Genomic DNA, 21,626 nt, shown 5'->3' with positions numbered 1-21,626 from the left:
GGAGGTTTGGCTCCGCAGAAGCACAGAATTGGGTGTTTGCGCGGAGCGAGCAATTTCCCTGGCCGGAACCGGTTCCCTTTGGGATTTTGGCTGGGGGATGGGCGGGGGAGATGGCGCTGGCGAGCGCCTTTGTTCCCCGCCAAACTGAGCTCTGTCGTCCGGGGGCTCCGCAGCTCACCCTCCCTTTGTCCTCCAGCCTTCCCGCTTTCCTAGCAGAGCTGTTATCTTATGACCTCCCAGACGCTAAGTCGCGCTTGCTGTCGGAACACAGTCCGTCAGGCCCCTCCGCTTTTGCAAGCCTGACTCGGGGGCTCTGCTTGGCTGACGAGCCGCCTTGGCCAATAATTCCTTAAGTATATATCAAATGTTTTAATTTAACTTTGGTTAATTTAAATTTATTTGGTTCATTCCACTGCACTGATAATACATTTTGGGCCCTTCATATGTTCACAACCTGAAATTCCATTTTAGGCCTTGGTAGGTTTGTTCTTCCATGCTTTTCCAGGCAATGTTTAGCACAGGGAACATGCTCTATAAACTTATCTTCATCCATTGCAGTGATGCAAAATGAAATAGATAAGCAGAGGAACTATGTCTCAGAGATGATATCTTAAAAATCAAAGTCAATATAAAGTCAGGGTATTATTTTCTTATTTACTGTTAATTTACTATCCCTAACACATTTACAAAATTGATCAAAACAGAAGTCATGTTATAAAACACAAAAGCACACTGGCTTCTTTGATTTCTTTTGACTTTATAGAAAAAGGAAAGTATTTAGATTTTTTTCTACTGCTAATTCTTGATTTTTTTTTCCAATACATTACCTAACCCCTTTAACATGAAGATGGGAAAATTTCTAATACTTAATACTTAAATATGACTGAATAATTAAGTGAGCTCTGCCACTAAGCATTTCATGTTTGACTGCCTGTTTGCCTGTTTGGTTCATGATCCCTTTTGGAAAGACTTAGCAGACTTTCATCAAATGTGCCACTAGTATTTAGAATTCAATTTATGAATGTGTCTATTTTCTTAAAATGAAATGGCAAATAATGAAGTCATTTGGTGAGCATATATCCTATAATTGCACTGATCTTAGAACTGTTGAAACTTTATGAACACTCTAAAAGTAAAAAATTTCTTTTATTTAGCTCCTTTTGCATGAAATAAAATGTAATGCTGTTTATTAAAGAAAGAAATAAGACACAACCATATTTCATCCAAGCTTACCTTGAACTGGTCCATTTTGCATGATTTCTTTCATTATCTCAGTTTCCTAGAAGGAGAAACATCATTGAACATCATTATTGTTACCACAGCATACTAAACCTACTATTTGGTATATAATGTTAGGTATTATGTAATCAATTTAAGAATTCTACAATCCAGTGTGCCTTAACCACTTATAATTTACTCTTAATCATGGCTTGAAATACTCACATGTGAAATACCACTTTGATCAAGTTGCTAAAGACAAGATGCACCCATGTGTTTTACTGACTTTTACCAATAATATTTTCACGAATACTTATTTTTAATTATTATTTGAAATAATAACTTTTGTGGTCACAAATAAGAAATAATTAATTAAAACCATGTTTTATCAGTTTATCCATTATTTTGATCACAGGAACAACCTCAGGTGATTGTTTAGTGAGGTACCTCAGTGTAGGTTAGTATATAAATATTTCTACGTTGTTACTAAGTGCTGTGTAATCCAGCACCTAGTAAGAAGGCAGGTCATTCATTTACTCTTTAATTCATTCATATGTGCACATTGGTCACAGAGTATATACCAAAAACTGGAACAGAAACAAATATTGACCCTTTACTTGTCCTCAAGGGATTTACATTTTGGTGGAGTAGATGGAGATTAGCACAACTAATTGCATTATGATATAATAAGTTACATTACAGAGATAGCACAAAGTTCCTAGGGGTGCAAATGAAAAGGGAAATTAATGTTATGTAGGAGTTAAGAAAAGTTCACAGAGAAGATGAAGTTTTGACCTGGGCCTTGACACATGCGTGGGCTTTTACCGGATGGAAACACGTGGGATACCCACTTGGGTCAGAGGAATGATCCTGCGGCTAAGAAGGAAGCATGAGAGAGCATGATGTATTTATGGAGTGGACAGTAATCCTATTTATCAAGAGCATTAGGAGCAGGTGTAGGGGTAGATGCTGGCAGGACAGAGTGTGTAAAGGATTCGGTCAGAACCGAATCATGGAAGACCTATATGCCATTATAAGAATACCGAACAGTAGGGTCGCCTGAATGGCTCAGTCAGTTAAGCATCCGACTCTTGATTTCATCTCAGGTCATATCTGATGGTTCATGATATCTAGCCCCTCGTCAGGCTCTGCGCTGATGGTACAGGAGCCTGCTTGGGATTCTCTCTCGGCACCTCCCCCACTCTCACTTTCTCTCTCTCTCAAAATAAATAAATAAACTTTGCCTTAAAAAAAAAAAAAAGAATACCAAACTTATTCTGCAAGTAACTAGAAGCCACTGAAGGTTCAGATATTCTGAAAGTGAGCAAGTCTGGGTAAGACTGATATGATGGATTTAAATTTTTCCAGGCTTTCAACATGAAAAACTAGAATCTAAGGGAGTCATGTTCCCATTTTGGCTGCACCTACTTCAATCATTTTGTGGAGTAAGGCAAAGGATTGATACAATGAGCTACTGCCACAAAAAAAGTCACTGAAAAAAAGGTATGATTTAGCTCTTATTTGTCAAGTATGGAAATATATATCATATAATCACTCATGCTACTAATATTACAAAGATCAGAAATCTGAGAGTCTTTAATGGACACTTTAAGAATATAAAAAATTATCCCTCAAAACATAGCATCATTTTAGAATATAATAGTTTTTAAATAGTTTTAATAACAGCAGAGCTATATATTTTTGAGAAAGTTAACCATTGTTAATTCTTGCCATTTAGACTTACATTGGAAGAGACTCTGTATGGGGGAGAACATTGGTAGATCCTGTTTGATTTCTCAATGTTGTTGGGACATGGCTTTGTGGCATGCCGTTTTCCCCGCCCATCAGACCTACTCGCCATGGCACAACCATGATTGGTAGCATTTTGGTTCTTGAAAAGTGGATAGCATGCATGGGATACCAGTCTATGAGGAATAAGCAAAGAAGTGAAAGTAGGACTTAGGAAAATGCCCTAATATCGAATCTATGCACAAGTTTACTTAATTAAATATTTATAAATTTTCCTGAAGTTTACGAAGTTACATGTGTAACTTTCAATGGGTTGATTAAATCTAATACACCAGTTCAATATATTACACTCTTCCCTGCTCCCTCATTTTTCTTTATTACAATTTTAAAAATCTTGTTTCAACCCACTTTAATAAATAATTTATCTATGGTATAGAATTTCCTGAAGATGAAAAGTGACTGTCAATAAAATCTATGGTAATATTCATACAGGAAAGGCTTCTTCATTCTGAATATTTAATTATAATATAGAAGAGCCAAACTTAATATGAAAAAAACCCAAGGATTTTATTATGTTGAGATGGGGTATTTTGATGAATTATATAAGTTTCAAAGTTAAAGCTGTTTTGTTTCTGTTTTTGCTTTTTCATTTTTATGAAGTTATAAACACCTTCTCATAAGATCTAAATCATTATGTTTATGTGGTTCATTTTGGGAGAAATACTATATACTAAGTAGAAAGTTATCAGATGCATACATTGTACAAAAGATAAAGAAAATTTTTATTTCTGATTTTGAAACTGAATGTAGTAAAAAGCAAAAATTATTTGATACCAAAGCTATGTAATTTATTGAATATAGAAGAAGATCATAAGGAAAATAATAAAATTGCTTTTATACATATTTAGCTTGAATTAGCCATAGAAGTATCAAATATGATTGCTTCAAAAAAATTCAGTAGTGTTCAACAGAGTAAGAGAATGTGAGCAAGGAACATGATGAAAGTAAAGCTGTTAAAGAACGCTTAAAAAAAATCTTGCATAATATGTATTACTTTGGGATAATAAGTGCCATGGATTGAATTGTGTCACCCCCAATTCATGTGTTAAAGCCCTAATTCTAAGGTGACGGTATTTGGAGGGCGCCTTTGGGAGATAACTAGCTTTAAATGAAACAATGAGGTGGTGCCCTGACACTGGATTTAGTGCCCTTATAAGAAGAGGAAGAGATATTGGTGCTCTCTTTCTGCCATTTGAAGACGCAAAAAGGCAAGTTAGGAAGAGGTTCTCTCACCACGACTAGATAAGCTAATATCTTGATCTTGGACTTCTCAGCCTCCAGAACTGTGAGAAATAAATGGTTGTTGTTCAAGCTTCCCACCCAGTCTATGGTATTTTGTTATGGTAACATAAGCAGACCAATACAGTAAGATTTAGTTTGGTCTCAAAGTTCATTTATGTTTGGAAGCTTCTAAAGGGTATTAATTTTTGCCACAGTGTAAAACAGAAGCCAATCAAGCACCACTGTACCAAAAGGTATCAGTCCAAGTTGTCCATTCGAAGCACCACCTTATTAAGCAACATGCATGAAAAATTTTTAAAGAAATTTATTGCCACCCATCAATATCTGACTATCTGACACCCACGCTTTCATACTACCTGACTGGTCTAGAGCAAACCTAGAGCACTCAGTGGATGATAAAAATACAGGTGAGCAATACATATGTACACTACTTGTTATCAGCTGCAGTGTCCTTACCTTGATAACTTGGGTTTTAAGTAGATTAGCCCTTGTGCAGCAGGTATCAGATTACATGAGATACATAAAAAACAACCTGCCTTTCCTCATTAAATGGGATGGTAACCCAATGATAAATTACTAATTTTATTCATCTTGTTCTTAATCTAATTTTTCCCTGGCATTACCCATCTACCTGGGTAAATGAAGACTCGGCAGAGGTATGAGCAATATCAACTACTCTATTCCCGTGGGGACTCAGTAAAGCCATTTGGCTCAGAGCAACCAGGAGACAATGCTTCCTTGAATCCTTCTATTCATTTGGCCAGGAAATATATACATTCTTCAAGTAATGGCTTCCAATAGCTTATAATCTTAGTAGACACCAAATACAGTGTACATTTAAATGTAATACAGGCATTTATATAGGTGTAGCACATATGTTTTTTGGTAAAATCTTAACATTCATTTGTTTCCTTCTTTTAACTCCAAACAGAACTCAGAAGAATACTACAAACATATGTTGGGCAGCTATTTACCCACGTTTTCTCAGGAACCACCAAGCCCTATCGATGCTTCCACTATTGCATCCGTGACGGTTCTTGGGACAGCAAGAGATCAAATTCTGAGGGGATAGATTAGCTGTGTATCGACCTTTGGACTGAATTGCTATTCGGTCAGCTGCCACACCTGTTTCAAACAGAATAGTGATTAATAATCAAAGGGCATATGACATTTTTAATAATTTACATAGCCTTTTTTTTTAATCCTAGTCGCCAGAGCTTTATATAATTTAAAATTAAGGCCAATGTCCTTAATATATCATGCATTCCAGCAAAGTCAATGGGGTCATAATTTTGGTCATAATTTTTATCCAGTTATGGTATTGCTCAATCGTCTTATCAAATTCAAAGACTTTTCTAGTTCCTTGTTCTTTTCTAGTTCGTTGTTCCTTTCATGTTCTATATACTTATGAATTTTTCATTAAGGAATCTTTCAAGTATAACTCCTTGAGGGCAAGAATCATATCTCAGTTACATTTCTATCTCCTGTACCTCATGTACAGTCATGGATAAATATATAACTTTGAAATGAGTGAAACTAAATTGAGGAAATCAGAAAGCTTATAGAAATATTAACTGGAAATTCATCCATATTAATATGATATATTGGAATGAATTGAATCCTTGGTTTTTAAATTGGTGTCTACGTTAATCACTTGGGAAACCATTCATAAACTAATCCATACTTATATAAATCTTATACAATATCTAAAAACTACAGAGCATAATTCACCTTATTTATACATGGTATAAATTTATATCAATATAAAATTCCCTAGCATGGTTGTAGCTAATCAGTTCATTCCTTTTCCCAACATATTACTGGCTGCCTGCTAGGTGATAGGCACTGAACTAAGTACTAGAAATTACAGTGATGAACAAAAATCATATTGATACCCTCATAGAATAATAGGCTAGGGAAATTAATTCCACCATTGGATAAAATGATAATCCATTATAATTTCAATTATGTTACCTCGATAAACTATAAGAATGACAAGATCATGAGAAAATTGGGATGGGTGCCATTTTGGTACAAATTTTTGTTGTTCTTGGATGGCTGGTATAGTTTGTTCTTGATATTTAAACTTACTTACTTTTATTTAAAGGCAACAATGCCATAGGCTTTCTTCTATCCATCCAATGTTTTCAGGAGATGTTATAGCTTTTGCTCATCAAACTTGTCTGTATAATGGAATTTCTCAAGGTGCTAATTTAGAATTATCCTAAAATAATTCATTTTTAAATAATTCACTTACATATGTATTTCTGTATGTACATGGTTTTTATGTAACTATAGCATATGTACAATTCTGTAATGCAATTGCTGGCACATTTTAAATGCTCAATATCTGTCCAATCTATAACCTCCTACTTCCTTCTCGATTCCATCCCTTACTGTGTTGGGATAAATTCATAAGAGAAAATGACATTCTACTATCACCTCTGCTATTCTCGAGGAAATAATTCCCTATTTCATTGAAGAAAATAGAAATTTTCTGATGCTTTGACTTTCAGTACGGGTTCAGAATCAAATGTAAACTTGAAAATATTAGTGCAACTATTCTCCAGTTCAAAGAACACTTTGACAACAGTAGTCAAGGAGTCAGTAACCTGGCTTCCAGGATCATTTCTGAGATTGGGTAGGTCATTTTATCTATTTGTGCCTATTTTATAAAACCAGAGGCTTGAAAAATATGACCTCTAAGATTCCTTCTAGCCCTATGAATCTGTAGATTTCAACTCAAGGATAAATATTTTGAATTCCAATTGGACACAGTATGTTCCTCATACAGACATTTCTGAACCTCAGTGAATGTTTAATACAAATTAACTTGAAAATAGTTAAAGTAAGTCAGACTTAAGAATGGCTCAGTTCAGCAAATTGTTTTCCACCTCCTTGTGAAACTTTTATTGGCCTCTACCCGTGAGACACCCTATCATTTTCCCTGCTTATTTTACTCTATCTCTACATTTGCTCTGTGACAGGTATCACCCCTGCCATTCCAAACTCCTTCACCACTTCAGCTTCTGAATCTTGCTTGAATTTTGTTGGCTGCATAACTATTGTTCATATGTGTTTATTTTTAAATATCTTATTTATTCCACTTTATAGTTTTTAGCTTCTTTGCAAAAACACGTTTTTATTGTAACTATATTTTCTGTCATAATTTTCTAGATCTTTAAGAGAACCTAGTTTACTCTTTGCTATGCTTAACACACTCAAACATTAAATAAACAAATAACATGTGCCTGATTTGTCATACTGAATACACAGGATATAAAACCATTGCATCTGAAACCACAAAAGTGTTGAAAACCCTCTTCCTGGTATTTTGGTATATTAGGAAGGGGGACAAATCCAGAGTTAGCCCTGGCCTGAGCCCATCTCTGGGGCTGTGACTAGGGGACACCAAAATACACCATTCAAATCAGCCTAGCAAGTTGCTGTCACTGTTTAACCACCAATATCTTTTCTAAGACATCTTCAGAAATTCCAGTCTAACTTAAACTTAAAGCAAAATTCTTATACATCACCTAAGAGGTGTAATACATGAACCACATGAACATAAAATGATAAATATTTATATTATTAAATATTTTTCCACCCATGTGAAACAAGTCTCAAATAGGTCCTCCATGTGGATCCCTAACAAGCAAGGGACAAATATCAGAAATCCAGGGACCATTTGTTCTAGAGTAGGAAGTAGCATAGACTAACAGATGGAGCCACTCCAGATGTAAGCCTGGCCAAAGGCATCATTTCTAGAAACAAATTAGCTGATACTATGAAGCAGTGATATGTGAACCAATTTATCAGTACTTTTCTGTCCCAAAGAGTATGACCCTTCAGAGCTGACTTCTCTAAGAGCCTATGCTCTTATTTTACAATGCTTTTACAATTCTTGGAATCATCTTCAAAGCTAGAACATAGTTTTTATAAAGATCTTTGATAGTAGCCAACCAACATCATGTTAGGCTTATGTTATTTGCTGGAATCTAACCAACACTCCTTTGAGGAAAATTTAGAGACTAAATCTTGAAATTAACCTGAGTATTTATTTACTGGACTTGTGAACTTATATGAAAGTAGCTATAAAGAAGTATTCCTTACACTTTTGAAGTAACAGCAACATTAATTTGGAAACTACTCTTATCAATTTAGAGTCAGAAGCTACAAATTTGCTTTTATCTCAAATGAGATAAAACCTATTTAATCCATTATTATTTGTTCTGAAGTGTTTCCTTACATCAGAGTAGTTTAATAATTAAGCATATTATTGCAAATTGTATAAAGAGAAAAGAATAGGAGAATTACGTAGGTATGTGCAAGTTCATATTAATATTACCCATAATACTATGAATAAAGAGGTATCTTCTACTCTTATCATGTGGATTTAACTCTCAAAGGACAAACAAATTTTGGAAACTTTTCTTTGTTGTTCGTTTGATTTATTCTCCATTTAAAATTATACCCTAAAAATCAAGACCAATTTTTCAGAGTGAAAATGGATATTTATATAATCTTCAAGTTGCTTTCTCTGGTCAGAATAAAACTTTATTTAAATTGACCAAATGTTAACATTTAAATATTCTAAATTTAAAAATCTTTTAACTACTTTCCCAGAATCTTGAATCAATGGGAGAATTATAATGAAGTAATCAAAATGACTTTATTACTTGCAGTAGAAAATGCCCATGATGCAGCACAATTTTTTTGATCCAATGGGCCATGAGTCCATCCAGGCCATTTATAAGAAGCAATGAAAAACTCTGGAAGGTCAGTTGTTGCAGGTAAAGAAGCCTAAGGAAGAGAGGCAGATGTGTCAGATTTCTTCAAATGTATCCCAATAATCATTTTAAAAAAATGACACGAACTTTTATAACATTTATCATTATTTTAATTTTGTACATTCGTGTTTTCTGAATGACACCCCTGAAAAGCATTAGTAATGTGGCATTTCTATTTCATATATGTTTAAAAGATAATTCAATGCAGGGAATCCTAACATAGTGCAAAATCATAAGAACAAGCTGTAGAATTTTTCTGGGGTACCATGCAGAGCAATAATTTTGGCCAATGTTTCTATCTTCTTGAATCGAGTTTGAGTCACTCATATGAAAGATGCATGGTGTTATTTAATTTGACCTCATAAATAACATTTACCTTTAGGTCACTTTTATGTTGGAGAGTGTGACTCTGTATGAAATTAATTTTGAAACAATGCATATGTGGCAATGTACTTGGAAGCCCTAAGGCACACCAATTTTACACAAGACATTAAAGAAGCAAAACTGGGATGAATTGGTTGACATTTATAAAATCCTTGAAGATTGAAAGGGTTTCAGAAAGTGTGGAATGCCAAATGTACAATACCATTGTTTCTTCAGAACCCATGTTCGAGTCCTGACAGAGTCGATTTCAGCTGCTGTCTTTCCAAGAATGTAAATTAAATGTTATACCTTGCTCTGTTCAAGTCACTCAAAGAAAATCTCAAACACAATACCCTGTTTTTTTTTTCCCAAACTTTCTAAAGAGTGATAACCTTCACTTGAAAAATAATAAGGACTCAAACCAAATAAGGATTTATTAATTTTTATCACTTAAGCATACACACACATTCACACACAACATTTTTCTTAGTGCTTTAAAGTTTTCAAAGTGTTCGAACAATCAATATTTATCTCCACAATAGCTCTAAGTTGTATAACCATGGCAAATAATTTTCACTCTATTTTATCAATTAAGAGACAAACTTCCAAAAGTTAAATGACACGCTAAAATTAAATAAGAAATATCCCTGAAACTAGATTCAGGTTTTTGGAATTTAGAACTAAGCTCCATTTATCATTTCCTTACTTTATCAGAAATAAATTGATATTTTGAAAAGAGAAATAAACTGTCTATAAAAGCTAAAATTTTACCTATTTAAAAGTTTATAATTGTGCATGCATTCAGCAAGTCAGGTTACTGATCCAATATCTTGCAAACAAAATTACTTCTGACAAGTATATAATTGCTTCAAAGACCTTAAAGAAAGATTTGGAATTTACATGTCGGCCTAAAAAGGTATCCATCCAAAATATTTATAAACTTGAATTTTGATTAGAGAGTTCAGTTTTGATTTAAGAAACTACTATCACCTGATAAGAAAGTTATTAAATCTTGAGTTCCATTACTGAAAATATTATTTAGATGATGGAAGAAAGTGCAGAAATGCCAAGCAGATCACAGTAGAGTGTCTGCATGTACCTTTAACGAGAAGTATCATGGAAATCCAGGTGATGTTAGATCCTTATACCATTAGACTGACCACACTGCAGAAACCTAGAGTTGCAGCTCAATCAATTTATGCTCTGAATAGAGAGTTCCAGAGATAGAGAGTCAGTCTCCAAAAGAGTCTTTCTAACTAAAATGGAAATATAACCTATCTTATTAATTACTAATATTCCCAATTTTATTATCATTGGCTCATCAATGAGCTCTTAAACATTTATAATACTAAGTTGTCTCAAGTTTCAGAAAAATAGGTGCAGTGTGAGTTGTTACTTTACCACTTCAGAATCACAATTTAATAACATAGCTAGGACATTTCCCCTCTACTCTGTTTAAGGCAATATACAACCATTACATTGAACACATTTCAGCCCGGTTGAATTATTTAGAATTGACTTCCATATTCCAAAGCCTACCAGAATTCTTTGCACACCGGAGGTATTCAATAATACCTTATAATAATGAAGAGATATAGATCTAACTAGTGGATTTCATCTCTTAAAAATGATTTTTCCTCTTTAGGCACATTAAGTTAAATTATAAATACCAGTCTGCTTTTATTGCTTTTACAATGTATGCTTTAAAAAATACTGGTCGGGGGTTAAGATAGTTGGAGTAGTATAGGGACCCCGAGCTTGTCTCATCCCTGAAACACAGCTAGACGAACATCAAACCATTTTGACCACCCTGGAAATAGATCTAAGGCTTAATGCAACAATCTGCAAACTTGAGCCAGAGCTTGGCAGGTACATGGTTGTGGAGAGGTGAAGGAGGAAGAGCTGTGCAGGGTAGGGAGCCCTTTTCATGGAGAGAGGACAGAGAGAGAGAAAGAGAAAGGGAGGAGAATAAAGCACAACAGGATCATGCAAGGAAAAGCATCCCACCAAAAGTAGCTGGTGCGAAGAGAGAAAGAGTAAAAACACTCTCAGTGGACTGAAAAAGAAACCTGTTCCCCAAAACCTTTGGGAGAAAGAAGAGAGTTTCAATAGCACCAGGATTTCTAGAAAACAGTGGAGTGCAGAGTCTGAAGGTTCCGAGTCAGTGCCTGGTGATGCTCTGGTGAGGGAAGCAGGGCTAATCCCCAGTAGCAGGCATCAGGGACTGAGGGGTCCATGTGCCACACAGCGGAGAAGCAGTTTCCCTGCTTGGAGTGCATTTATTAGAGGCCATACGGCCTTCCCACTAGCAAAATTCCCAGTGGACCCTGGAGAGAAGCCACATTTACTGACACTGGAACAAAGATGCCAGAGGGCACCAAAACCAAACCACAGAGGCTGTGTGGGGGTGATTTGCCATAAACCTCTGCTGCTGTGCCATCGTGCAAACATTTTCTGAGACAAGCCAACACCAGCCACTGCTCAGTGAGAACTTTCCCCAGAGAATTTGCATGCATCCAAGCCACAGGTCTCTCTAAAGTGTGGAGTTTTGACACACAATCCCATCTAAGATAAAACTCTGGAGAGAGGTGCAGGCAGACAGCTTGGACATGGATAGGGGAGAAGTGGGTGGACGGAGGCCTGAGACAAAGGAGGGGTGCCTGATCGCAGGTCAGTGAAGTGTGGCATTCCTGCACCAAGAGTAAGGAACTGGGTGAAGCCATTTTCACCTCTAGCGTGTGAATACACACAGGGATTGACCCCAATAAGCTATGCAGTGTCATCAAGTGGAAAGGGAGCTGTTTACACCAAGCCCTGCCCATCTGTGGTACATCCCCCAAAAGACCAGCACAAATCCCTTCCACCTGCTGATTAGTCTACAGACTATAGTGTGCTTCAAAGTTTCATTTCTAGTGGAAATGATGTAACTGCATTCAGTTTTCATTCTGTCTGCTGGTTCCTTTATTTATTTGTTTTCTTCACTTCTGTTTTTGCTCAGGTTGTTTTCTTTTTTCTTTCTTTTCTTTCCCTTCTTGGATACCAAAAGAAACAAAATTATTTTTTTTTTTTAATTTTTTTTTTCAACGTTTATTTATTTTTGGGACAGAGAGAGGACAGAGCATGAACGGGGGAGGGGCAGAGAGAGGGGGAGACACAGAATCGGAAACAGGCTCCAGGCTCTGAGCCATCAGCCCAGAGCCTGACGCGGGGCTCGAACTCACGGACCGCGAGATCGTGACCTGGCTGAAGTGGGACGCTTAACCGACTGCGCCACCCAGGCGCCCCCGAAAATTATTTTTATGTTCTTATTTTTTAATTGTTTTATTCTATTTTACTTTCTTCATTTTATTTTATCCTATTTTAGTATTTAATTTTTTTTTAATTTTAACTAGGTTTTTCCTTTCTCTTTTTTCTCTATTCTGTCAAGTTGCTCTCAACAAGCAGACCAAAACACACCTAGGATCTTGCATCCTTTATTTGATTTATTTGTGGTTTTTTTTTTTAATTTTTAACTTTAATTTTATTAATTTTTTTTTCTTCCTCCAAAATGAAAAGATGGAGGAATTCACCCAAAATGAGAGAACAGGAAGGGGGCATCTGGGTGGCTGAGTTGGTTAAGCATCTAACTTCAGCTCAGGTCATGATCTCGCAGATTGTGGGTTTGAGCCCTGTGCCAGGCTCCATGCTGATTGTTCAAGGACTGGAAGCCTGCTTCAAATTCTCCCTCTCCCTCTGCCCATCCTCCCCCTTTCTATCTCGCTATCAAAATAAATAAACATTTAAAAAAAGAAAGAACAGGAAGAAATGACAGCCATGTATTTAATCAATACTGATATAAGTAAGAAGTCTGAACTGGAATTTAAAACCACGATTATAAGAGTACTAGCTGGAGTTACAAAAAGCATAGATGACACCAGAGAATCCCTTTCTTTGGAGATAAAGAACTACAAGCTAGTCATGCCAAAATTAAACATGCTGTAACCAAGATTCAATCTCTAATGGATGCCATGACAGCAAGGATGGCAAAATAGAACAGTTAGTCAGTGATATAGAAGATGAAAATGGAAAATAATGAAGCAGAAAAAAAGAATGAAACAAAGGAAAAAGATCAATACACAAGACTTAGAGAACACAGTGACTTATTAAAAATGAATAGCATTTGAATCATAGGAGTCCCAGAGAAGACAGAGAGAGAAAAAGGGGAAAAAGGTTTACATGAGCAAACTATAGCTGGAAACTTTCCTAATCAGGAAAAGGGTACAGACATCAAAATCCAAGGAGCACAGAGAACTCCCATTAGATTCAACAAAAACTAACCATCATCAAGGCATACCATAATCAAATCCACAAAATACACAGACAGGGAAAGAATTACAAAGGCAACAAGGGAAAAAGTCCTCAACCTACAAGGGAAGACAGATAAGGTTTGCAGCAGATCTATCCACAGAAACTTGGCAGGCCAGAAAGGAGTGGCAGGATGTATTCAACGTGCTGAATCAGAAAAATATGCAGCCAAGAATTCTTTATCCAACAAGGCTGTCATTCAGAATAGAAGGAAAGATAGAGTTCCCAAACAAATTAAATAAGTTCATGACCACTAAACTAGCCCTGCAAGAAATTTTAAGGGGAATTCTTTGAGTGGAGAAAAACAAAACAAGACAAAGACCAGAAGACTAGAAAGGACCAGAGAACCAACTCTACAGGTGACACAATGGCACTAAATTCTATTGAATAATCACTCTGAATGTAAATGAACTAAATGTTCCAATCAAAAGACATAGGGTATCAGGATGGATAAAAAAAAACAACAACAATAACAAAAAACAAAAAAACCACAACATGTCTGTATGCTGCCTGCAAAAGACTCATTTTAGACATAAAGACACCTGCAGATTGAAAGTAAGGGGATGCAGAGCCATCTATCATGCTAATAGATGTCAAAAGAAAGCTGGAGTAGCCATACTTCTATCAGAAAAACTAGATTTTAGAATAAGACTGTAATAGATGAAGAAGGGCATTATATAATTAAGATCTATCCACCAAGAAGATCTAACAATTGTAAATATTTATGCACCCAACTTGATAGCATGCAAATATAAATCAATTAATCACAAACATAAAGAAACTCATTGACATTAATACCATAATAGTAGGGACTTCAATACCCCCTTACTACAATGAACAGATCATCTAGGCAGAAAATCAACAAGGAAATAATGTCTTTGAATGACACACTGGACCAGATGGACCTAACAGATATATTTAGAACATTCCATCCTAAAGCAGCAGAATGCACATTTTCTCAAGTGCACATGAAACATTCTCCAGAATAGATCACATACTGGGTCACAAATCAGCTCTCAACAAGTACAAAAAGATCAATATCATACCATGCATTTTTCAGACCATAATGCTATGAAACTTGAAATCAACCACAAGCAAAAAAAAAAAATTGGAAAGACCATAAACTTGGAGATTAAAGACATCCTACTAAAGAATGATAGGTTAGCCAAGAAATTAAAGAGGAAATTAAAAAGTACATGGAAGCCAATGAGAACAAGAAAAGCAGTCCGAAACCTCTGGTGTGAAGCAAAGGCAGTCATAAGAGGGAAGTATATAGCAATCTAGGCCTTCCTAAAGAAGGAATGAAGGTCTCAAATACACAATCTAATGTTACACCTAATGGAGCTGGGAAAAGAACAACAATAAAGCCCAAAACCAGAAGAAGAAGGGACATAATAATGATTAGAACATAAATCAATGATATCGAAATCAAAAAAAAAAGAAAAAAACAGTAGGACACCCATAAAAACAGGAGCTTGTTCATTGAAGGAATTAACAAAATTGATAAACCCCTAGCCAGACTGATCAAAAAGGAAAAGGAAAGGACCCAAATAAATTAAATCACAAATGAAAGGGGAGAGATCACAACCAACACCAAAGAAATACAAACAGTAATAAGAAATATTATAAGCATTATATGACAAGAAATTGGGCAATCTGGAGAAATGGACAAATTCCTATAAACATATAAACTACTAAAATTGAAACAGGAAGAAGTAGAAAATGTGAAGAGACACATAACCAGTAAAGAAATTGAACCAGTAATCAAAAATCTCCCACCAAACAAGAGTTCAGGGTTTGATAGCTTTCCAGGGGAATTCTACCAAACATTTTAAGAAGAGTCAATACCTATTCATTTGAAACTGTTCCAAAAAATATAAAAGGAAGGAAAACTTCCAAAGTCGTTCTAGGAGACAGGCATTATTTTGATTCCAAAACCAGTCAAAGACCCCACTAAAAGGAGAATTACAGACCAATTTCCCTCATGCACATATTTGCAAAAATTCTTACCAAGATACTAGCAAATAAATCCAACAGTACATTAAAAGAATTATTCACCACAATCAAGTGGGATTTATTCCTGGGCTGCAAAGGTGATTCAATATCAACAAATCAATCAATGTGATATATCACATTAATAAAAGAAAGGATAAAACCACATGATCCTGTCAACAGAAGCAGAAAAAGCATTTGACAAAATACAACATCCTTTCTTTGTAAAAATCCTCAAGAAGTTAGGGATAGAAGGAACAAACCTCAAGATCAGAAAGGCCATATACAAAAGACCTTCAGCTAATATCCTCCTCAATGGGCAAATACTGTGAGCTTTCTGATAGGTCAGGAACACGACAGGGATGTTCACTCTCACCACTGTTGCTCAACATATTGTTGGAAGTCCTAGCCTCAGTAATCAGACAACAAAAAAGAAAGGCATCCATATAATAGAGGAAGAAATTACACTTTCACTCTTCACAGATGACATGATACTCTACGTGGAAAACCCAAAGACTCCACAAAAAAACTACTAGAACTGATACATGAATTCAGCAAAGTCACAGGACACAAGATCAATGTACAGAAATTGGTTGCATTTCTACATATCGGTAATGAAGCAGGAGAAAATCAAGGAACCAATCCAATTTACAATTGTACCAAAAACCATAAAATACCTAGCAATAAAGTAACCAAAGAGATAAAAGATCTGTACCCTGAAAACGATAGAAAGCTCATGAAAGAATCTGAAGAAGACACAAAGAAATGGAAAAGAATTCAATGCTCATGGATAGGAAGAACAAATATTGTTAAAATGTCTATACAATCAAGCAATCTATACATTCAATGAAACACCAGCATTCTTCACAGAACTAGAAAAAACATTTCTAAAATTTGTATGGAATCAGAAAAGACTCCAAATGGGCAAAGTAATGTTGAAAAAGAGAACCAAACCTGGAATCATCACAATCTGGACTTCAAGCTATATTACAAAGCTGTAATTATTCAGACAATATGGTACTTGCACAAAAACAGACACACAGATCAATGGAACAGAATAGAAAAACCAAAATGGAGCCACAAACATATGGTCAACTAATCTTTGACAAAGCAGGAAAGAATATCCAATGGGAAAAAGACAGTCTCTTCAGCAAATGGTGTTGGGAAACTGGACAGTGACATGCATAAGAATGAACCTGGACCACTTTCTTACACCATACACAAAATAAACTCAAAATAAATGAGAGACTTAAGTGTGAGACAGAAAACCATCAAATCCTAAAGAAGAAAACAGTAACAACCTCTTTGACCTAGGCCACAGCAACTTCTTACTAGACATGTCTCCAGAGGCAAGAGAAACAAAAGTAAAAATGAACTATTGGGACAAACCTTCTGCAAGACAAAACCTTCTGCACAGTAAAGGAAACAATCAACAAAACTAAAAGGCAACCAAAGGAATGGGGAAGATATTTTCAAATGACATATCGGATAAAGGGTTAATATCCAAAATCTGTACAGAACTTATCAAACTCAATATCCCCAAAACAACAAATAATTCAGTGAAAAAATGGGCAAAAGACATGAATAGACACTTTTCCAAAGAAGACATCTAGATGGCTAACAGACACATGAAAAGATGCTCATCATCTCATCACTCATCATCAGGGAAATACAATATCACTCATCATCAGGGAAATACAAATCAAAACCACAATGAGATGCTACCTCATACCTGTAGGATGGCTAAAATGAACAACTTGGGAAATCAACAGATGTTGGCAAGGATGCAGAGAAAGGGGAACACTTTTTCACTCCTGGTGGGAATGCAAACTGGTACAGCCACTCTGGAGAACAATATAGAAGTTCCTCAAAAAATTAAAAATAAAACCACCCTATGACCCAGCAATTGCACTACTTGGTATTTATCCAAAGGATTAAAAAAATGTATATTTGAAGAGGCACATTCACTCCAATGTTTATAGCAGCACTATCAAAAATAGCCAAAGTATGGAAAGAGCCCAAATGTCCATTGACTGATGAATGAATAAAGAAGATACGGGGTGTGTGTGTGTGTGTGTGTGTGTGTGTATGTGTATGTATGTGTATATATATATATATATATGTGTGTATATGTATATATATGTATATATGTATATATTTTATATACTGTATATACATATATATATGTATATATGTATATATTTATATACTGTATATACATATATACATACACACAATGGAATATTAGTTGGCGATCAAAAAGAATGAAATCTTGCCATTTGCAACAACATGAATGGAACTAGAATGTATTATAATAAGCAAGATAAGTCAGAGAAATATAAATCACATGATTTCACTCATATGTGGAATTTAAGAAACAAAATAGATGAATATGGGTGCCTGGATGGCTCAGTCCATTAAGCGTCCAATTCTTGGTTTCAGTTCAGGTCATGCTCTCATGGTTTGGAGTTCAAGATCCATGCCAGGCTCTGTGCTGACAGCATTGAGCCTGCTTGGGAGTCTCTCCCCCCCACTTTCTCTCTGCCCCACCCCCGCTTGCGCTCTCTCTCTCTCACTCAACATAAATAAACAAACATTAAAAAAAATTTAAAAAGAAAAGAAACAAAACCGATGAACATAGGGGAAGGGAAGGAAAATAAGATAAAAACAGAGAAGGAGTCATGCCAGAAGAGACTCACAAATACAGAGAACAAACTGAGGGTGCAGGAGGGTGCTGGGTGGGGGATGGGCTAAATAGGTGATGGACATTAAGGGGGGGGCACTTGTTAGGATGAGCACTAGATGTCATATGTAAGTGATGAATCACTAAATCTGCTCCTGAAACCATTATTACACTCTATGTTAACTACCTTGGATTTGAATAAAATTTTAAGAATATACTAATTGTCAATCTTCCTCAATAAGATAAGGCAATAGAGAAATAACAAGCAAAATGACATTTTTATTGAAAACATATTTACCAACCCACTAAGCCAGATCCAATTCATAAAGCTCACCTATTGGATCTTTCAGAAATTTATCACTTATTTAATATGCTTTTCCAAAGAATAAGCCAGTAGGCTTTGAAGATCAACAGGCAAATACTATCTTACAATTTTATTTGCCTTATGATACCAGCTAACCTGATGTAATAAACAAAAAGCAAATTTTTTATCCCATTATTCCATGATTATTGCATGTCTGTAATGTAAAAGTGTTTTTAAGGGCTTATAAACTAAGGTAGGCATCAGAGAATAATAACTTTTAGGAATTGATAATAGAGGTCGGTCGGTTTAACAAATGCTAATTTTTTGTTAAAGGATGCTTAATAAAGCAAAAAAAATCAAGACTATCAGCTGTGAGTGACAGAAATTTCAAAGTGACAGTGGCTTAAATAAGATAGAAATTTATTTTTGAAAATATTTACACTTTTGCAAGAGGGCATTTTTAAATTTTTTAACTGTAATGATGAAAAAGTTTCAGCCATAATATAGCTATTTTTTAAATTAACATTAGTCAAATTTGAAGTTAAATTTCAACGGTCTCCCTGCTTCAATATTTCTATTTAAAGTTAAAGATTAAAGATCTTGTGAACCAATATAAAAGTCAAATGCAATGGTGAACACTGGAGAATTTTTTATAGTATTTCCTGCATTTAACTGAATCAAAGTCTCTGAAAGAGTAATGCAAACATAATCACAGAGCAGCTTGAGAACACTCTAGTCAAATTCTAGACATTCTGGACATTCTTACTAGGAGCCCATATCTCTACAATATCCACTATGTGAGTTACTGCCTCTATTTCTGGCTGCACTTTCCTCCACTTAAATTTGGATAATCAGAGTGATCTGAGAATCAAAAGAAGGCAACAGAGAATATTATTTTGTTCTGACCTTCACAATCCAAGGCCATGAATACCAAGAAATTCCCTCTAAACTATTTGATGTTGGAGAGGATAGGCAAATTTTCTGGTTGCTAACAGCAAAATTTCTCAACTTCAACAATATTGGTCATCAGTCCTTTAACTTTGGATAGCTTGGATATTTCTCTAGTTTCTATTTATACGGTAATTTGTTTAGTGATCTACTTACAAATATCAGTATTCCATGATAACACTATGGAGGTAGTGCTAATTCTCCAATCCTCCCCCTTTCCATAGGATTCCCTTCATTCAGAGAAATAACAACTTTAGGGGTGCCTGAGTGGTTCAGTCGGTTAAGCGTCCATCTTTGGTTCAGGTCATGATCTCACATCTGTGGGTTCAAGCTTCACATCGGGGCTCTGTGCTGACATCTCAGAGCCTGGAGCCTGCTTCAGATTCTGTGCCTCCCTCTCTGCCCTTCCCTGCTCATGCTCGCTCTCTCTCTCTCTCTCTGTCTCTCTGTCTCTCTCTCTCTCTCAAAAATCATTAAAAAATTAAAAAAAAAAAGAAATAACAGTTTTAGCTCATCACGTGCAGGTCACAAAAATGACTGCCTTCCCTAGCCCCCGTTGGCTTCTAGGCATGTCCCCTTACTAAGTTCTGTCTTTATGGGATATAAGCCTAAGAGTCATTGGCAGTTTCTGAGAATTTTCTTTCAGAGATAAATGATACTTCACTTTTACTTCTTTTTATTGATCTTTTTTATTTTCCTGCTAGCAGAAATTAGACATGGAGAAGGCTTCTTGAATGATTACATGGCCTTGGATAGAACACTCTGGAAAACAGAACAAGAAAGAAGCCTGGGTATCCAACACCATGGAGTGCAATTCTAGAGGAAGACCACCCATTTCCAGATTTGCTGGTGATAGGTCAATTTCCATGATATTTAAGCCACTATCCTTTTGAATTTTTGTCATTCTCAGATGAGTGTAACCATAATTATAATAGTACACATAACAGACATTGAAGTTGCCACAACAGTCCCATATTTCATGGAAGCCAGGACATTATCAAATGTAAGAAGCATCCCAATTTCAGAGGTGCAAAAAGTGAAGAAAATAAGCATCTAGAAATTGATGAACTATGATACTTCCTAAAATGAGTTTCTTAGAACACTAATTCTGGGGAATTGTAATAGATAATTATAAAAAAGGAGTTGGTTAATCTAACAGTTCTGAAACAGTTTTGAAAATTAAATAGATTTTTTTCCAATTACTTTTTTTTTACCAGCTACGTAAGTGCTGTGAGACTCTAGGAAATGGAAATGACATTCATGATTTTAAATGCCCATGACCCAATGCAAAGTATTTTATCTTATTTCAGTTCATTTCACATCATTTTGCTTGTGAAGCAGAGCAAAGAAGTTGCTCTGGGAAGAAGCACAGAATGGACTAGATAACCCAGGTTTGAGGGTAACCCAGAGAGCAGGTGCTTGCTCTATCAACACACTAGATCGCCTCAGGAATCTACTCTTGTGACAGCACCAAATATTTATTCACAAGGAGGGAGAAATAAATTTTCACATTTCTTTTTGGAGAGCTGCCTTGCAGTGATCAATTCAGCCTCCCAGTGTTGTTCGAGTCACATTCAATTATATCACAGTGTTACACACCAGATTGTAACTAGAACAGAAAAATAAAACTGAGAACTAAAAACTCAAAAACTGACTTGAGAGATAAGACACTCATTCTGCCACAAGTTCAGCTGAATAAGGAGGGAGGCAGTATGCGTATGTTCTAAAGTTTCTCGAAGGCTGTGGGGTTCCATTCTGAGACGGAGGGAAAGGAAGGAGACACAAGCACATGCTTTGGTGCTCTTTAAATTTTCAAACTCTTAATTTGGAGACAGCAAGAACTGGCATCCTAATCTGTCCCAGGCTCTTTACCTACATAGATGAGACGATTCTGAGATGAACTGAGGAAAATATACACGTAAACAGACTCCAC

At 35.7% G+C, this 21,626-nt stretch overlaps 1 protein-coding gene across 1 annotated transcript in view; it reads right to left on the bottom strand.

Annotated features, from left to right (window-relative positions):
• TINAG (tubulointerstitial nephritis antigen) overlaps window positions 1–21,626 on the bottom strand; it is an 85,544-nt gene that overhangs the window by 45,300 nt on the left and 18,618 nt on the right. The window contains 4 exon segments of the mRNA XM_030315731.2: window positions 1,234–1,279; window positions 2,963–3,143; window positions 5,244–5,394; window positions 8,949–9,072. Of these exon segments, the coding sequence (XP_030171591.1) occupies window positions 1,234–1,279; window positions 2,963–3,143; window positions 5,244–5,394; window positions 8,949–9,072 (502 nt within the window).

Source organism: Lynx canadensis, chromosome B2 (genome assembly GCF_007474595.2).
Source record: "Lynx canadensis isolate LIC74 chromosome B2, mLynCan4.pri.v2, whole genome shotgun sequence".
Lineage (NCBI taxonomy): Eukaryota > Metazoa > Chordata > Mammalia > Carnivora > Felidae > Lynx > Lynx canadensis.
This window is presented reverse-complemented; position numbering and strand designations above follow the sequence as displayed.